Consider the following 17,430-nt stretch of genomic DNA (forward strand, 5'->3'; position numbering starts at 1 on the left):
GCCTTCCGCCGGGAAACCGGGCTGCCCACGCCCGAGGCCGAGTGTCCTGAGGCCACTAATGCACGGAGCAGGGGGCTGGCTCCAACCCGTTCATGAAGTGCATGCTCTCTGCCTTCCCTAGGTCCCCTCCCTCCGCCTTCCCCCAACTGCAGTCGCAATCTCCACGGGCAGGCACAGCCTCGTGTGGAAAACACCCTAGAGAAACCTGGCTGCTGTGGCTCAGTGGACTGAGCGCTGGCCTGCAACCCAAAGGGTCTCTGGTTCGATTCCCAGTCGGGGCACAAGCCTGGGTTGTGGGCCAGGTCCCCAGCAGGGGGCGCGTGAGAGGCAACCACACACTGATGTTCCTCTCTCTCTCGTTCTCCCTCTCTCCCCCCTCTCTAAAATTAACAGAAAAATCTGAAAGAAAAAAGAAAAGACAAGACCATAGAAAAAGAAGCGTGCCCCCGTGAAAGCAGGAGGAGAACAGCGCCCCAGGGGATCAAGGGCGCCGAAGGGTCTGCTCACAGGAGTGCGTCACTGTTATCTCGCAGGCCGGCCTTCACGGGCCGTCAGCTCTGACTCATGTCAAAGGAGGGTTTTTTTTTTTAATCTGTTTTTCTATCAGGGCACGTTCATGGGTATTTTAAGGTCAAGATTCTCATCAGACCAATAAATTCATGTCAACAGTTAGTATTTTGTCAGGGAGAAGTGAAAATTTCCAACGCATGGAATTAAATTATGTTCGGTTGGAAAATGTAACAAGGAAGGAAGGCGGGAAGGGAGGAAGGGAGGGAGGGAGGGAGGAGGGAGGGGAAGGGGAACTCCAGGCGTCCCCCTGGCTGGGTCCCCAGCACCAGCCCCGGCCTGAGCACCGTCTCTGGGTGTGCCTGGGAGAGAAGAGCGTTTGAATCAGGGAGCGAGGCGAGCAGCCTGCCCTCCGCAGCCTGGCCAGGCCTCACCCCGTGCACAGGGCCTGACTCCAGTCCCGCTGTCTGCCGGGCCCCCAGAGCTGGGCACTGACCGGAACCCAGGCTCTCACGCCTTCCGAGGACCCTGCTCCCCCCAGCTCTCCTGCTTCAGACGCCCACCGGGCAGTTCCAAGAGCTGCCCCTCCTCACCACCCAGGAGTTCAGGGCTTCCTCTCTGGTCAGCGGCGCTGCCTGGTGGTCGGGGACGGGCCTGCAGTGGGCCTCGGACCTACGGGGCCGCGATCGCAGGCTGCAGCCAGGAGAGGCCAGGTGGTGTGGGCCAGCTGTCTACAGTGCCAGCGCCTCGCTCTGCTGGGGCGGTGTAGACCTGAATCCAGACAGGCAGAACGTTGGTGAACTGGAGGAGGCCAAGGCCCCAGGATTCATTGTACTTGAACGTCTGAACCCCCAAAGGCTAAATTCTAGGGCTCCCGTCACACGCAGCTCCTCCTGCCAGTGTCTGCGGCTCCCGGAGAAGCTGGGGTGTGACTAGGAGGCAGGCCCTGGAGAAACCCGGGGAGTCCCCGCACGCCTCGTCAGCCGAGGGCTGGCTCCCCCCGGGCCCGTTTCCCGGCAGCTCCACGCCTCCCCCAGGGACCCTCCGCCAGGCAAACGGCCTCGGCGTGTGTGCCCGTGTGGCTGGCTGGTTGGCGGGTGGGCTCTTGGAGGCCTGGGCACACCCCGGGGTGGGGGACGCTGGGTTGGGGGTTCCTTCGGTTTCCTTTCCCGGCTCCGTGTGTGTGAGACAGGCTGCGGCTTGGGGCCCTTGTCCTCCGCTTCTGGGCCAGACGCTGAACCTAAACCCGTGACCGGCTGCTCACTGGGCAGCCCCAAACACTGCCTTCCACGGGAGCCGAGGGCGCCTCGGGCTTCTGTTGTGATGTTGTTAACTTCTCACATGTTTAAGGCAAAAGGAAAAAAGGGGGTTGCCCTTTCGAGCCTTGTTCTGCATCCTGCTTCCAAGGGGCCTGGGTGTCTGCTGTCCTGTGCTGTCCTGTCCTGCCCTGTCCTCACAGCGAGGGGCACCCGCGGGCCCGGCCGGCTCCGGCCTTGCAGCCCTGTTTGTGTTGGAGTCGGGTCAGGAAAGGGCCGGCGGAGCAGAGCGCGCTGGGAGCGCCGCGTGGGTCAGGCACCGCCCCCTGGCCACTCTCCAGCCAATGGCTCTGGCCCCTGGGCAGCTCCGGGCCTGGGGACGAGCCGACACGCTTCGGTGACTTCACAGAAATCAGGGGCCAGCCTCCGCAGGGGACACGCAGCAGCTCCGGCACACGGCCCCCGGGGCCCCCGACATGGTCAACGGCACCAACGCCTCGGGCCCGGACTACGGCTACGAGTACTACCTGGACTACCTGGACTTCGTCCCCGTGGACGAGAGGAAGCTGCGGGTCCACAAACGTGAGTGCAGCCCGAGTCAGCCAACGGCCAGGCAGCGGCTACGGGGCCTGAGGGCCTCCCCCACCCTCCCGATCCCCTTGTTCAGTGGGCGGTGCTGCGGGCAGGGCCTGACCCTGCTCCCAGGGACACAGGTGGGGGCGGTGGGGTCGGGGAGACAGTTAAAGCCCTCTGCCGTCTCCTGTGAGACGTCCGGACTCGCCGCCTGAGCACTCGGGAGGCTCTGGGAGCAGCACGCGCCTCGCAGGCGGACAGCCGTCTGGAGGGACGGCCTTTGTCTGGGGCTCCGGGGAGTGAGGCGGACGCAGGTCCGGGGTTTTCTGTCGCCGGCGCAGATTGGGGAGGGTGTTATTTTCTCTGGCCCCGAAGACGGGTGACTGCGTAATTTCTGTTACAATACCCACTGGGGTTTATGGCCGCCCGGCCCCGGGAAGGACGGCCCGAGCGAGCTGACCCCCTGTGCTCCTCTCCCTGCCGGCCTCCGTCTCTTGGGCAACCGGCCCTGTGTCAACAGTCTTCCCCGGTTGTTCCAGCTGCGTGGTCAAGGCGCTAACTGACGTGCTGTCGCCAGGGAGCCATGGGCATGAGAAACGGGACAGGAGCCCTCGGCCCTGGGGCCGTGCTCTGCCCTCCCGAGTCACCGTCCCCGGGTGTTTCTGCCCGAAGGCGAACGCAGCCGCCAAAGCGGCGGAGGCTCTTCCTGCGAAGGGGAGGCGTCTGCGGCGCGCCAGCTCCGCCGAGGCCCTGCGGACTGCCGCTCCTGGTCACAGAAGGCAGCCAGCGCCCTCGGAGAGGACAGGACCCGTGGGGCCGTCGAGGCTGCCTGGCGGGAAGAGCTCCTGTCCCCGTGCCACTTGTCACTCCCGGAGGCCACACGCAGGCGCCCGGCCGTGTCCGCTGAGGACCTGCTGTGCCCCAGCCCCTCCCGAGGCTCTCGGGGGTCGGACAGGCGTGGGTGCGTTTCAGACGCGAGGTGTCAATCCTCGGAGAGCGAAGCTGCAGGTTGCAGCAGCACAGGCCGCTCCTGACCAGGGAGGCGCGGCGAGAGGAGGACCGCGGCGGGGCGGGAAGGGGCGCCCTCTCGCGTCTGCTGTGCAGGCTCGGAGCCCCGGACGCGCGCCGACGCGGACGAGACTCGCGTGCAGCGCAGCCCCCCCCCCACCTCAGTCGACTCGCGAGCAGTTCTGCGGCCGCCCCCGCCCCGCCCACACTCACGCCCACCCGGGCGCGCGACATCCGGCTCCGCCCCCCACGCCCCTCCGGCCCCCAAGCTTCTCCCGCTGCTGCTTTGGGTCAGCTCTTAGAATCCGCGCTCTCGACCTCTGGCCCCCGACCCGCAAACAACGGCGGCTTCTGGGAGAAGTGGCTGATGTCGCTCCGCCGGGGCTGCTTTGAGAAGACGCGCTTGTTGACCCGGAGCTGGGAGTTCACGGCCTGGTGACCCCAGGAACGAGGTCACCAGATAAGACACCACTCCCCAGCCTCCCAAACCCAAGAAGACCCCCTCCGTGGGGACCCTCGCCAGAGAGGCCAGCTGCCTCCACCCCCCAAATCCTAGACTCTGGGGGCTTTTGCCACCCACGGGGAGCGGCCGGTCTCGGCCCCCCTGCGAAGAGCAGCCATCCGTGGGTGTTTTCGCAGAGGTGACCCAAGTCGCACCACATTTCAGGGGGACGGACGAGACGCCTCTCTTCCCCGTCTGCGCACAGACGGCGAGAAACACGACATCTGTCGTTGGAAGGCGCCCCCACCGCCCCAGAACCCCAGACAAACAGAGTAAACGCCGCCGAGAAATCCACCGTGAAAGAGCCGCGGCTTCAGAAGCGTCTCGGTCTCTGCGGAAGGTCGTTTCGGACGGAAGGCGGAGGGGGGAGCTCCTGCCCCACGGCCAGACCCGCAGGCCGCGCCCGCCGGTGCGGGCGACCCGGGCGCACCCGGGTCCTCGGCTCCTCTTTCTGTCCCGGCCGCCCCAGCCGTCCACCTTCTCCGGGCTCAGTGTCTGCGCTCGCCCGCGGACAGGGCGGGGCGGGGCGGTCCCGCCTGGCAGCACCTCGCCGAGGCGGAGAGGGGGCGTCTGCCGGCACTCCCCTCTCCGTGCGCCGGTCCGCAGCAGCCGGCCGCGTGGCCGGGCCGCGCCCTGTTCTTCCTGGCGGCGCAGCGCTCTGCTTCCCGGTTCCGGTTCCGAGAGGTGTCCCTCCGCGAGTCTGCACAAGGCGCCGCGTGGCGTTCTAGAAGCGTGCTGTGCCGGGCACCTCCACGGTCAAGGGCCAGACAGAGACGTCTGGACCACTTTTGTCCTCCGTATCTCGGTTCGGTCGGGTTTACTGAAAAAAAAAAAAAAAAGGAAAGAAAAAAGGCTAAAAAATGCCGAAACGCAAACATGGACGTCTCCATCACCCGCACCCCACGCCCCCTTTGCACCTGTCCCTGTTTACTGCGGTGACCGGCGTCCCTGCTGGCTGCTCAGGGAGGTGCTGTCATCGGGCTTGCAGGTGGGGTCAGGTGCGTGGGAGTCTGGGTGGAGGATGGACGGAGGTCACTCGAAAAAAGCAGGTCACCTTCTCTGCTGACAAGTGTGACTTCCTCTCCCCATCATTTGCTCTGGGTTGGGTCCCCCCCGCCCGGTCAAACAAGACAGGAAGCATCACCGCCCAGCTCTGTGCAGCGGCGGGCACAGGGAGGACTGGATGTGGGAGGGTCCGTGAGCAGGCCATGGCACCCACTATGAAACATTCACTGTGATGTTTCTTTTGTGTGTTATATGGCTCTTTTGAGGGTCAATTCACTGTAGGGAAATAGTTAAGAATCACGAATAAACCAATTGGGTGAATGAGATTTGTCACCCAACACGCACTGGGTGTCAGAAACAAACTATGACCTCATAAAGTAGCAACATTGGCGTGTGTCCTTGAGGGTCCTTCCAAAAGAAGGATTTATAAATGTGTGTGAGTGTTTGATCAGTGCTTGATCAATACATGTATTTTAGGAACACCAGTATGATTCTGTGGCAGAGAGAGGATGATTCCCCTGAAGGTCAGTGTTCATCCGGCCTTGTAAGACTTGGCACGTTCCTTGAGGAGGTCGGCTTCTTCTAGCTGACTCCGTGAGGAGAGCTGGCCAGCATCCGCAGAGGACCAGGGGAGGCACAGCCGGCTCCTCTCCCTGGTGAACGTCTGCAGGGCGGGCACAGGGCTGGCTCCACGACACGCTTGGGAACAAGCGTCGCTTGGCCGATTGCTCCGCCACCCCTCGGACGTGTCCCTCTTCCTCACGTTCCCAGCCACGTTCTAGTGCCACACCCACGTTCGGGCAGAAAGTGTGGTGAGAGAATAAGAAGGGACACGGGCAGTCCAAGTCCAGCCGTCTCTGCAGGAAGACCCCAAGAAACTGCCCAGTAACAGTTCCACTCACATCTCATTGGCTGGGACCTGGTCACGTGGCCATACCTAGCTGCAAGGGAGGCGGGAAGTGGCAGGCTTTGTCCCAGGCAGCCGTGTGCCCGGCGACAGGCAGAGGCTGTTACTAGAGAAGCGCCCGACAGCAGACATTGGGATTGACAGCTAGCAGTCTGTGCCACGGTCACTGTACTCGTGTTTCACATTCTAGTGAGGCTGAAGGACACCGTGACAAACCCTCTTAACAGAAATAATATCATGCTATTTATAGACCACTCCACAACCCTCAGACAAGGAACTAGGCCAGGTGCGTTACATATACCGATCTTATTTCACCTGTGTAGCAGTCTGTGTAGCACATACTGTCATCCCCACGTAACAGGTGAGGGGACAGATTTAGAGATTTACCAATGCCAGGCTGACTGAGGTCACACAGCTAGGAAACGGTGGAGTCAGGATTCAAACCCCAAACCACCCGCCGCTGGAGCCTCAGGCCTTAACCCCACGCTGGTCCCCAGGGAGGGGAGATCTCGGAGTTCAGCTTCCACTAGCACCTGGGACTCCAGTGCGAGCAGCATCTGGAGGAACGTTAAAACTGAGGCTTTAGCACTTTTCGCTGAACGAAACGGAGGTGCCTACGGTGAATAGGAAGTATTTTAATTGAATTAACTTGCTCACTCCAGGTTTGGAGAAGAAACCCACCATTGGGACTTGCAGCCCAACCATGCCATCCAGAACCTTCTCTTATCAATCCACTGTGGTGGCCACCTTCCCTGCATCCCCCAGCAGAGCTCGGGAAGGAAGTGGGGAAGGGAGGGTGGGGAGGAGAATGGGACAGGAGCCCGAGAGGGGGAGGGGAGGAGCGGGGAGAAAGGGTGTGTCCGCACTGGACCAAACTCACTGTCAGCCAGCCCATCCCATGGAAACCAGCGCGGAGGTCTGACCCGTCCCAGCGCTGATAAGGACGCCGCGGACAAAATGTTCCCTGCAAGCCCGGGGCTGACCCCCTGCAGGGGAGGGAAGGAGCCCTCTTTCTTGGCTGCACTTTCCAAGTTTTCCAAGAATGTGATGGAAGAGAACTGAGTACAGGAAACAGCTCCTGATCGCCCTTCTGTTCTGACAAAATTCAAGTGTCCCTCGGCCCTGGGACTGTGCTCTGTGACGGGTGCTGCCTGGTCCTGCCTGGTGTGTGGGGACGGTGACCCAGGGCAGACACAGAAGAGTGTGAGCTGGAGGGGAAGGGAGGGGCCAAGGGGGAGCTCTGGACCACCCAGGTTTTGAAGCTATTTCCTCGGAGGTTCTGACAGAACTTATCCAGGCGCCGAAGCCCTGAAACCCCACCTCGTTCTGATGATGAAGAGCGCCAAACCTGGCCCAGCCCCACGGAACCCACCCTTGCACCCTGTGTTCTGGAGGTGCACCCCCGGGGGCTGCACGTGCACCATGACTCGGGGGTGGGGCTGAGCAGAGGGAAGCAGGTGTGGAGAGGAGGCGCAGGGGCCGGCGGGGCGGCGGGAGAGTCAGCGAGAGGGGCACTGGAGGACCAGCCGGAGGACCAGCTCCCAGCACACGGTGGCTGTCAGGGCGGCCCAGACAGACTCACAGGAAAGACAGACAGCGACATCTTTGGAAAGCCTCGAACTCAGGACAGACCTCACCACTTGCGTTGGCATTCCCCTTAAACAGTCCCGTGCTCTCGGTGCTGCTGCGGGCCCCCCCGCCCAGGGAGGGGACGGAGCGGAGTGGACGGACAGCCAGCCCGGGCTCTGCTGGCCCTGGCCACCCGGCTGCTAGCGCACTGGGAGGTGGTGGGGTGGGTCTTCCCTCCTTCCCTGGGACCCTGTGTTGGACACAAACTGTTGGGGTGTGAGGTCGACTCCTACACGTCCCCAGGGGGCCCCTCCGCCTGTCCTGGGTCCTGCAGAGCACCCATGACGGATCCTCTGTGCTCGAACCCCCAGTTTGCCCCACAGGGACTCGCAAGTCCTCCCCCCCAACCCCCCACACGCAGCCCTCGGTGCCCTCACTTGCTCACGCTGCACAAGCCTCTCTGTCCGAGCAGCACAGGGGTGAGGCGGGCGGGGCTCAGAGGGGACGCTGGCAGGGGAGGGGGCTTCCGGGAGCTCAAGGGGCTGGGCCGGCCCCTCTGAACCCCGACGGGCCACTGGCACGGCCTGGCCTGGCCTGGCTGGTGCCTAATGCCCACCTGTGGGGGGCCGCCCTCCGGGGGCCTCCCTCGGTCACACCGGCCGGGACCCTGCGTACCCCGGTGCGGGGGCCCCACGTACCACGGTGGGGTCATCTTGTCCGGGGCTCGTGTCTCTGGGACGAGACACCTGCAGACACTATTGGTGACCCCGGTTCTGGAACCTGCCAACTGCAGCAGTCCCCTAGCAACTGACAGGCGTCCCTGCTCGGGGCCCCGAGAAAACCCGCCGGGCTCCACCCTGGGGCCCGAAGAGGCGGGGTGCGTCCCGGGGCTCCCCTGCCCGGTTGGCCTCTGCCAAACAGCCACCGTGGTCACTGCAGATGTGCTTCCCAGCCCCACCCCCCCCTCGCTGCTGCTGCGCCCTGAGAGGGACCAGCTCTGTCCCACAGGGGGTGGGTCCTCGGCTCCCCCTGCCCCCCATGCCCTCCTCACTCTCCAGCTCCTGCCCTGCTGCTTACCCAGGGACCCCACAGCCCGCTCGGGGGAGGGGGTTGCCCTGCCCCGGGAGCTGCCCCTGGCCCCTTCTTCTTCCCCCAAGGAAAAAGAAGGGGGAACTGTCTTCACTCATGGGCACCCCCCCCCCGAGCTGTTTAACCGCTTCCCCTCAAAGATGGCCACTCCGGACAGAGCCCGAGCCGGCTGCCCCCGTGTCCCAGCAGCCAGGGCCAGCCACGGGGCCGGCGGGTGGGAGGCTGGGAGGCCGGACGCCCCGCAGCACCGGCCCTTCCCCCCTCCATGGGGGTGGGGGCCGGGGGCCGGGGGGGTACGGTTCTGCGTGACTCACTGAAGCTGCCCCCCCCCCGCCCCTGCTGCAGACGCCATCACCATCGCCTTCTGGGTGAGCCTGGTGGCCTTCGTGCTGCTCCTGCTGCTGGTCCTGCTCTACGTGTCCTGGTCGGGCTCCCCGCCGGCGCGGTAAGCAAGGCGGGGCGGGCGTGCGGGGAGGGGGGGTGCGGTCGCGACCACGCAGCGGCGTGTGCCTCCGCTGTGGGAGGGGTGCCATGCCGAGGCGGGTGGGCCTGAGGACCCTGTGCCTTGGGAGGGGGCCAGACACGAGGACATGGAGGCGAGACACCTGGAGCAGGCGCACCCACAGGGAGAGGGAGGAGGCCGGCGGCTGCTAACGGAGTCAGTGTTCCGGGATGAAGGAGGCACCCTGAGATAGGCGGTGGTGACGGCTGCACGGCTCTGGACATGCTGGGGCGCACTGGTTCTGCCTGTGAAGGGGTGAACTTCACTGTGTGGGAACCCTGCCCACGTGCGCCATTCAACACAGCAGAGCCTGACGCCCTGTGCGCTGGCGTGGCGGGGGGTGGGGGGGCCCTGGGCAGCTCCCCGGGTGGGGGTCTCAAGGGAGCGCCTGCAGCTGGCTGCCAGTGCCACCAAGGGCCCACTGCAGGCCTTGGCGCTTAACCTGCAGGGCGGTCGAGGGGTTCCAGGGCGGTTGAGGGGCTCCAGGGAGTAACTGGGGCCGGGCTCTTCCGGACCCCCTGCACTGGCCCGGGGATCCCCACTCCAGTGTTCCCTTCCAGCCTGGCCGGCCCCTGGCTGCTGCAGCCCCTCTCGCCATGCAGGGGATGGGGCCAGGGCTGCATCCTGTGGGCTGGCAGAGAGCTGGGGCCAGGGGACCCATCAGAGGGGACCTGAAGGCAGCCGTCCGATGCCACAGGGCCCAGGGCGTCTCGGGGAGCGGGCACAGCGGGCCAGTGCAGGCGGCTCTGCGGGGAAAGGGGGCGGCGTGGGGAGCCCCGAAGCCCCTCCAGGAACCAGAGGGCACCCCTATGGGTCACAGGGCCAGTTGCACGAGGGCCTGGGATCTGAGCATGTGCGGACCTGCCTGCCCCCACCTGTCCTGCCCACAGCCCCTCACCGGGTCGCTTCTCCTGCCCTGTGGTCTCACGTGGGAGGCAGGGACCCGAGGCTGAGCAAGGGGAAAATCCACCCTCCTTTCGGTTTTTAGAACCCACACCGACTTCAAGCAGATTCTCACCGCCAAGACGTGCTGGTGGGCGGGGGTTCACTAACCAATGAAATCCCCGTGGCAGCGCCTGTGCCGGACCATCTGGGAGGACGGGCCAGGGTCCTCCGAAGGGAGGCTCCCCGTCCAGGGACACGCAGGCGGCCACAGCTGCTCGCCCTGACGGGCTGGGCTCACCGAGGACAGTGGTGTCTGCTGTCCAGGCCCCGCGCCCAGGTGGGAGGGGCTCAGGGGAGCAGCACCGTGGGTCCCACGTGAGGTTCCGGGGGCAGAACCCCATGTGCTCCGACCAGCTGCTCCTTCTGCTCAAGTGTCCTCTGAAAGGACGGCCCTGCCCTTAGGTCCCTCCGGCCTTTGGGTCCCGCCCAGCACTTCCTCTTCCCTTCCCTGTCTCCACGTGGCAGCCTCCGTGGGCTGGGCTGGCACTCGCGGGGTCTGTTGGCCCCCACCACCCCCTGCCATCTCGAGGTGTTCGTGCTGCGTGGCACCTTCCCTACGGGCTCCCACAGGCAGGAGGCGGGGGCGCAAAGCCCCCAGAGGGACTCTGGCCAGCCCTGATGCCTGCCTCCTGTCTCCGTCCTCTGTCCACAGGAACCACGCCCAGCACCAGCCCGCCTGCCCCTGGAGTCTCTGCCTGGACCTCCCCCTCCGCGTGCTGAGGCACCTGCTGCTCCACAGGGTCCCCCAGGGGACCCCGAGGGCCCCGCCCTGCTCCACCAAGGAGCCGCAGCAGTTGAGACAGGAGGGTCCCGCCCCCTCGACCTCCACCGCCCCCCAGGCCCCCTCTGCTCTCCTGTGGGAACCGGCCCTCGGTGGGGACCCCCTGGCATCAGCTGACGTCAGCCACAAGCCCGGCTGGCCACCCCCTGGAGATGGGACGGACGCCAGCAAACCACAACCACCGCCGGGCGGCCTGTGACACACACCAGCCCGGGCACGTGTGCCCCCGGAAAGCCACCGCAGGTCACGGGAAGGGCGGCATGTGAGAGTGGCCGCACGGGGGCACGGGGCATGCACATGGGAGCCGCACAGGCAGAGGCTGGCACAGCCCACCCGGTGGGGGGGGGGGGGGAGTTTCAGCGCAACCCGGCTCACTCGCTGCCTGTGACCCCAGGCTCGGGGGAGGGGAGGGGAAGTGACACATGTAAATAAAGGTTTTACAGCAGCCCCTTGCCGGTCCGCACAAGCCACGTTTCAGCCTCCGCACGCACGGCTGCAGCACGGTGTCGGCCTGGGCTCGGCCGGCTCACGCCCCATCCTCAGGAGGCCGGGTCTAGGCTGACCGGTGCCTGGCCAGCCCGAGGCCACGGGTCAGGAGGGAAGCCATGGGGACAGAGGGCTCCTGAGCTGCAGAAAGGGGGTGGGGGGGGGGGATGCGCATCCTCCCGACTGGAACTGACACGCAGGACCCGGCTTCGGAACGTTCTCAGGGGGCGCTGTTATGGGTGTTTTCTGGGGGGACGGGAGGGTGTTTTCTGGGGGGACCGATCCCTGCTGCCAGGCCGTGAGCCCCACCTGTGGCCGAGGGGACCAGGTGTGGACAGGCAGCACTGCGGCCAGGGCTGGAGACCTCGAGACGGAAATGAGCCGGACGAGCGCAGCGAGCCCGTCACAGGGGCAGGCGGGGAGGGGCGAGAGCAGATGGCCGAAGGCCGGGGGGAGCGGGGAGGGAGCTGGGTGCACGAGGGTGGGGGCGGTGTGGGTGCGCGCAGAGCGGCCCTCGAACGGCTGAACTACCGCTCGTGGAACGTGGAACCCGCGGTGTGTCATGTCCCACGGCCGTCAGCCGGGACACCCGTCGCCGTGGCGACCATGAACGTGCCGTCCCGGCCGCTGGAGCGCAGGTCTCCATGGGGCAGCCCGGCAGCACCAATTGAGCAAAACACAAAAACTTGACAAAAATAGACGTTTATTTATTATCACGTTTCAAAACCTCCTCTGTGGAACAGTTTAAGAAAACTCGGGCTGCTGCCCGAGGGGAGGGCGAGAGGGCCCCGCCCTCCAGGGGTCCGGCCCCCCACCCCCGAGGCGCTGGGCACCGTGGCGGGCGTTTGTCTACGGCGCCCGCGAGGCCTCGTCACGACTCCCGGCGGGGAGGCTCCCCGAAGGGGCCGGCCCGCCGGGCTCCCCTCCGCCGCGCTGAGGACACCGTCACTGGGACCTCGGTGCTGGGACCCGTCCGGCTCACCGTGGTTGTCTCCTCCGAAGGACGACGCGCCCCCCCCCCCCAGAGGAGGCGTGGCCCCCCCATCCTGGGAGGGCCCCCAGCTGCGGGGAGGCCGACCACACACACGGTCCCCAGAGTGCGCTCCCTGGTCAGTAAACACAGCCGACGTCTGTCAGGAGACCGAGTCAATGTGCAGGCCCGTCACCGGCAGGCCTCCCGTGGACTCGACCCGGACTCCTAGAGCCCGGCCGGCAGGGCGCCCCGCGCCGGGGCCAGGGCAGCGATGTCCGTGCAGAGCCCGACGAGTGCGTCCCGGCCCCCGCTCGGCGAGTCCCCCGCAGCGTCACAGACCATCCGCACGTGGGCGGCGAGGGCGTCCAGCTGCGGGGCCCCCAGCCAGACGTCCTTGATGTGCAGCGACAGCAGGAAGGCCGCGGAGGCTGAGGAGAGGGGACAACAGGGTCGTCAGGGGCAGAGGCATTCGGTGGCCCGCCACACCTGGGGGGCACGAGTTGTTAAGCACCCCATGACCTGCACGCACACCTGCGGCCAGCGAGGTGAGCGAGCAGATAAAAGAGATTAATTTTGCCGCTGCTTAACTGCTGGGTGAACCATTTCATCTGCTGAAACAGTGTATCCTTGTACTTGGCTACAAGCCCTGTCCCCTCTCGGCCTGACCCCCCAGCCAGGAGCCACCCCGAGGCTCGAGGAGAGTGTCGCGGAGACACCAGCCACCCCTGCTGCCCAGCTCGGAGGGAAGAGGGCGTCTTCCAGGTGGGGACTCCGCCCCGCCCCCCACCTCCGCCTGCTGCCCGAGGGGAGGCATCACCTGTCCACCAGGCACCCACCGCCCTCCCCTGCTCCCTGCGAGAGGGACCGGCCCCCCAGGGGAGGAAGACCCAGGCAGGTGGCCAGAGCGTCCCCCGGGCCCTCGTTCAGGCTGCCAAGCCCTTGCTGCTCGTGCGTGCCCGCACTCAAGCCCGGGCCAGGCACCTGCTGACCGCTGAGCACACGCGGGGCGCCTCTGCGCTGTGTGCACATATGCACACGCCTGTACACGTGTGCGTCTGGCCAGCGCGCAATGGAAACAGTGGACACTTAGGAGAGCCACCGGTCTGCCTCCACTGAGATGACCGTCACTGAAGGCCCCACCCCTCACCCTCAGGGCCTGGGGGTGGCTGTCCTCGGTCCCCACAGCTGTGCTGAGGGCCACCCCCACCCCCACCTGTCAGACCCGCCAGCAGGTCACCTCGAGTGGCTTCATCCTTGTCGTCCAGAGAAGACAGGCGGAGGGTCTCGACCGCCGGGGGCAGGGGCGTCCCTGCGGGGCTGAGGGCCGCCACCAGCTGCAGCATGACCGCGTTGATCTGGCAGGCCACGCTCGGCTCGGGGTCCCCCAGCCCCTCCGCGCCCCAGAGCCGGCTGTACAGCTTGAACACGCTGCTCTTCACCGCGCTGTCCGTGAGCAGGTCGGCCACGAGCAGCGGCTGCGGCACAACGTAGCTCTGAAGCCAGCGGAAGAGTCCAGCAGTCTCAGCCCCGCTGAGCGGGTGCTCAGCCGCTGCCCGCAGCACCCAGCTGACCACCAGGGAGGCGATGGCGTACGCAGGGCCCGTGGCGTGGCTCTGGGGGGAGGTCAGGCCCCCGGGGTCCAGGGTGGGATCAGGACTGGGGAACACCGGCCCCCAGTGGGTCAGGATGGACCTCAGGAGGCCCCTGCACGTCTCCAAGCCGGACGCCTGCAGCTCAGGGGCGGCCTCCTCCGCCGGCTCCTCCGCCTCCCCGGGCCTCCTCTTCCAGCCCCGAGGGCCCCTGGCTCGGGCTGGCGCGGCAGGCTTGTGCTTGTCCTTGAGCATCTCTGTTGCAGAGAGAAGACGGGGTCAGGCCGGTGCCCCCTCAGATGGGTGGTGGGCGTGTGGTGGAGGGACGGGGGGGGCACCCACAGGCACCGAGGGGGTTGGCTCTGCCCCGCCCGGCACACAGCGGCTGCGTGGTGTCGGGCCGGGGTGGCGTCACTGCCAGGACAGGAGAGCGCCCCGACGGGGCTGAGCAGACGCAAGTCCATGCTTTCCCAGGTCCCCTCGGTGACGGCGACAGCCAGGCTGTCCCTAAGCCTCATCTGCCGCGGGAAAGCTGCCCAGGGAGGGCACAGCACGGGACGCCCTGGGGGACACGCGGAGTGGGGACTTGAGACCGGGGTGGGGTGGGGCCCGCACGCACTCAGCAGCTCCCTGAGCTGGAATTTCTCCGCGGTGGCTCCCAGGGCCTCCTGCAGCGCGGCATCCCCCCCGAGGAGGCTCCACTTGTGCAGGAGCAGGAGAGCGTCCCTGGTGGACAGCGCCGTCTCGTTCACGGTGAGGCGGCCCAGGTCCCTGAAGGCCCGCACGACGGTGGCCCGGTACCTCAGCACGGAGTCCAGCGCCCCGAAGAAGCTGGCCAGAGGGGTGGGGGCCAGGCCGGGCCTGTTGGGAGAAGGGCGCCGGCTGAGCAGCGCGGCCCCTGGCCCTGCGGCCCCGGATGGGGCTGGTGGGGAGCCAGAGGGAAGGCTGCAGAGCGGGGTGCGTGCACAGGCCCCCACAGGCTGAGCCCGCACAGCAGACGCGAGGGGATCCGGTCTGACTCCGCCCTGGGGCGCCGGTGTGTCGGGAGACCACGACCCATGGACAGACGGACAGTGCGGCAGAGCGCCTGAGGGCTGGGCACCAGCCGCTGAACAGACACGCCTGAGCCCGCTCCTGCCTCCCCCGCTGAGGCTGAGCGGGAGGCCCCGGGGAGCCCGGGCCAGCAGGGCCCAAGGCCGGGCCTGACGCTGGCCGCTGGGGGCACTGTCCCTGCCACATGCGAGAACTCAAAGCTGTCCACTCCCCGCGGTCTGAAACCTGCGGCCACCGTGGGAGCAGCAGCCGGTGCTCGGAGACCGAGTGCCCCCGTCGGCCCCCACGAGCAGCCGCGCTCAGCACCCAGGGAGAGGATGACTTCAGAGCAGCAGGAACCCGCCCGGCTTTCCCCGGGGCAGCGCCCACGCGGAGATGCCGTGCGCCCAAGGCTGGCCTCCCGGGTCCAGACAGCAGAGCGGAAGTGCGAGGGCGCGCAGAGCGGAAGTGCGAGGGCACGCAGGGCAAAAGTGCGAGGGCACGCAGGGCAAAAGTGCGAGGGCACGCAGGGCGGAAGTGCGAGGGCACGCAGAGCGGAAGTGCGAGGGCACGCAGAGCGGAAGTGCGAGGGCACGCAGGGCAAAAGTGCGAGGGCGCGCAGGGCAAAAGTGCGAGGGCGCGCAGGGCGGAAGTGCGAGGGCACGCAGAGTGGAGGTGCGAGGAGAGCAGGGCCCGCCCGTGGACATCGCGAGCGTTCCGAGGGCTGCGGCGAAACTGCTCAGGTTCTCAGGAAAATTCACGGGCGAGGAGCTAGCGAGCCGGCACAACGCGGTTCGTTCGGGTCTTCGGGCCTGGGCCGGACCCCAAGGGAGGGGACGTGGAAGAGAGGAGACAGCCAGAACGGGGTTTCCCGACGCTACCCACAGGGGGCTGCAGCTCCGGCCCAGAGCCCACCGGCAGGGACCGGGCCAGGGGGGCCAGCGGGAGGTGACGACCCCCAGACCGCGCCCGGGGCCGCGGGGGAGGGGCCTACCTCAGGTGCTTCGCCAGCGCGGTGAGGACGTAGAGGAACTCGTTGACCAGGTGCAGGGCCAGCAGCTTCGGGGGCTTCTGGGAGCCGGGTGGGTCCAGCGGCCGGCTGCCTGGCTCGGCCCCTTTGTCCCCCAGGTTGGTCACCCACAGGGTGTGCAGCAGGCTGATGATGTTGGAGAGCAGCGGGGTCTCCAGGAACCTGCGGCCAAACGCGGGGCGTTCCCTGTCACGTCCCTTCCTCCCCGCCCTCGTCAGGGGGATGGCGGGACCCACGGGGTGCAGGGCGCTGGGCAGGCTGCAGGCCCTCCGACCTCGCAGCCCCTAACAGGTGCACAGGGGCCGCCGCAGACCGCCCCACCCCCAGCGGCCCGACTCCCCTTTCCAGTTGGACAGGAGGCCGGAGCCCCCACATCGCTTTGCGGGACCGACTGGACTCCCAAAACATCCAGCCCACGGCCGGTTGTGCTTGCCCAAGTCGGACGCAGCCTGGAAGCCGATGTGCAGAGATGCGTCCCAGATTTAGGGCACTTTCTTTTAGGGAAATTTAATACGGAACTTGAAACAATGCACAGCGGCCCCAGCCAGCCCCGGCTTATTGCAGCAGTTAGTGGACTGAGCCCAGCCCCCAATCCACGTGGAACGTGCTGTAGGTGGAGGTGGGGCCCCGAGGGTGCAGAGTAGCCCCTTGTGAGAAGAGGGGGCGACACCAGCCTTCCCCCTCCCTCTGTCCCCAGCCCGCGGACGTAGCGGGAAGGCGGGTCTGTAAGCCCAGGACGGAGGTCTCACCAGAACTCGCCCCACCCCCAGAGCCGTGAGGGTTTAACCCCGGGGGTGAGAGGCCCCCAGTGCGCGGAGAGTCGTCACGGGGCGGAGCACTCAGACCGACACCCGCTCGCGCACCCTGACCCTGGGCGGACGGCGGCGGCTGCTAGCCACTGTCTCTCGAGGGCCAGCCGGAGAGAAGACCACCAAACGCAAACCGCCTGTCACCCCACTCGACAGACACGCAGGGGTCCGAAGTGAGGGGATGCCGTGTTGGCGCCCCGAGCTGGCTCCCGGGCGACAGTGGCATGAGAGGACCCTGCTTTGGAGCATGTGCTCCGCGGGCGTTTCCAGCGGCGCCCCCGAGCGCCCCCTGCTGCCCGGCGCGCGCAGGCGCAGCGCTCACCGGTTCTGCTCCAGGGTGTGCAGGGCCCAGGTGAGGAGGCTGTAGTCGCGCAGCAGCTCGTACGCAGATCGGGCGTCCCGGGCGGCGCGCTGGAGAATCTCCAGAACCCAGTTCTGCAAACGCGGAACACACAGTTACCCCTCAGAGGGAAGCCCCGACCCGGTCACCCCAGGGACCCCCTGAAAACGCAGGCACGTCACAGGCTCTGTCCGCAGGAGTGACAGCCCTCGGATCGCTCCCCTCCCCGGAGGCGGCAGCTGGGGCACACGCCCCGCCCACTGGGGGGGTGCCACTCCTGCTGATCCACCACAAGGGGGCCCCCACGAGCAAGGGCGCGCCCGCCCAGCATACAGGGCGAGCTGGGTGGGAGTGTGGACCCACTTCCCGCCCGGCCGCAGACCGCGGGGCAGCCCCTTCCGCCCCCGTGACCTGGGGGGCTCAGGTTTCTCGCAGCCGCCAGACAAAAACCGGCCACGCCGACCAGGCTACAGGTGACCCCAAGCACCAGCGGATCCACCTCGTGACCCCTTCCGGCCGCCCCCGGC

The 17,430-nt window shown here is 66.9% G+C and overlaps 2 protein-coding genes across 2 annotated transcripts in view; one reads left to right on the forward strand and one right to left on the reverse strand.

The window, feature by feature from the left end:
- Window positions 1-2,100: 2,100 nt before the first annotated feature.
- On the forward strand, window positions 2,101-10,982 carry LOC114490024 (melanocortin 2 receptor accessory protein). Its single transcript, XM_028503913.2, is given in 4 exon segments — window positions 2,101-2,345; window positions 8,762-8,861; window positions 10,516-10,786; window positions 10,788-10,982. Coding segments are annotated over 4 exon segments (600 nt in total). The 5' UTR covers window positions 2,101-2,239; the 3' UTR covers window positions 10,911-10,982.
- A 1,184-nt stretch (window positions 10,983-12,166) lies between these two features.
- The window catches only part of URB1 (URB1 ribosome biogenesis homolog), a 43,430-nt gene continuing 38,166 nt past the window's right edge, over window positions 12,167-17,430 (reverse strand). The window contains exons 35-39 of the mRNA XM_028503906.2: window positions 16,886-16,998; window positions 15,719-15,916; window positions 14,312-14,553; window positions 13,341-13,949; window positions 12,167-12,531 (exon numbers count right to left, since the gene is read on the reverse strand). Coding sequence (XP_028359707.1) covers window positions 12,329-12,531; window positions 13,341-13,949; window positions 14,312-14,553; window positions 15,719-15,916; window positions 16,886-16,998 — 1,365 coding nt within the window. The 3' untranslated portion in view covers window positions 12,167-12,328. The remainder of the gene's footprint in view (window positions 12,532-13,340; window positions 13,950-14,311; window positions 14,554-15,718; window positions 15,917-16,885; window positions 16,999-17,430) is intronic.

Source organism: Phyllostomus discolor, chromosome 2 (genome assembly GCF_004126475.2).
Source record: "Phyllostomus discolor isolate MPI-MPIP mPhyDis1 chromosome 2, mPhyDis1.pri.v3, whole genome shotgun sequence".
Lineage (NCBI taxonomy): Eukaryota > Metazoa > Chordata > Mammalia > Chiroptera > Phyllostomidae > Phyllostomus > Phyllostomus discolor.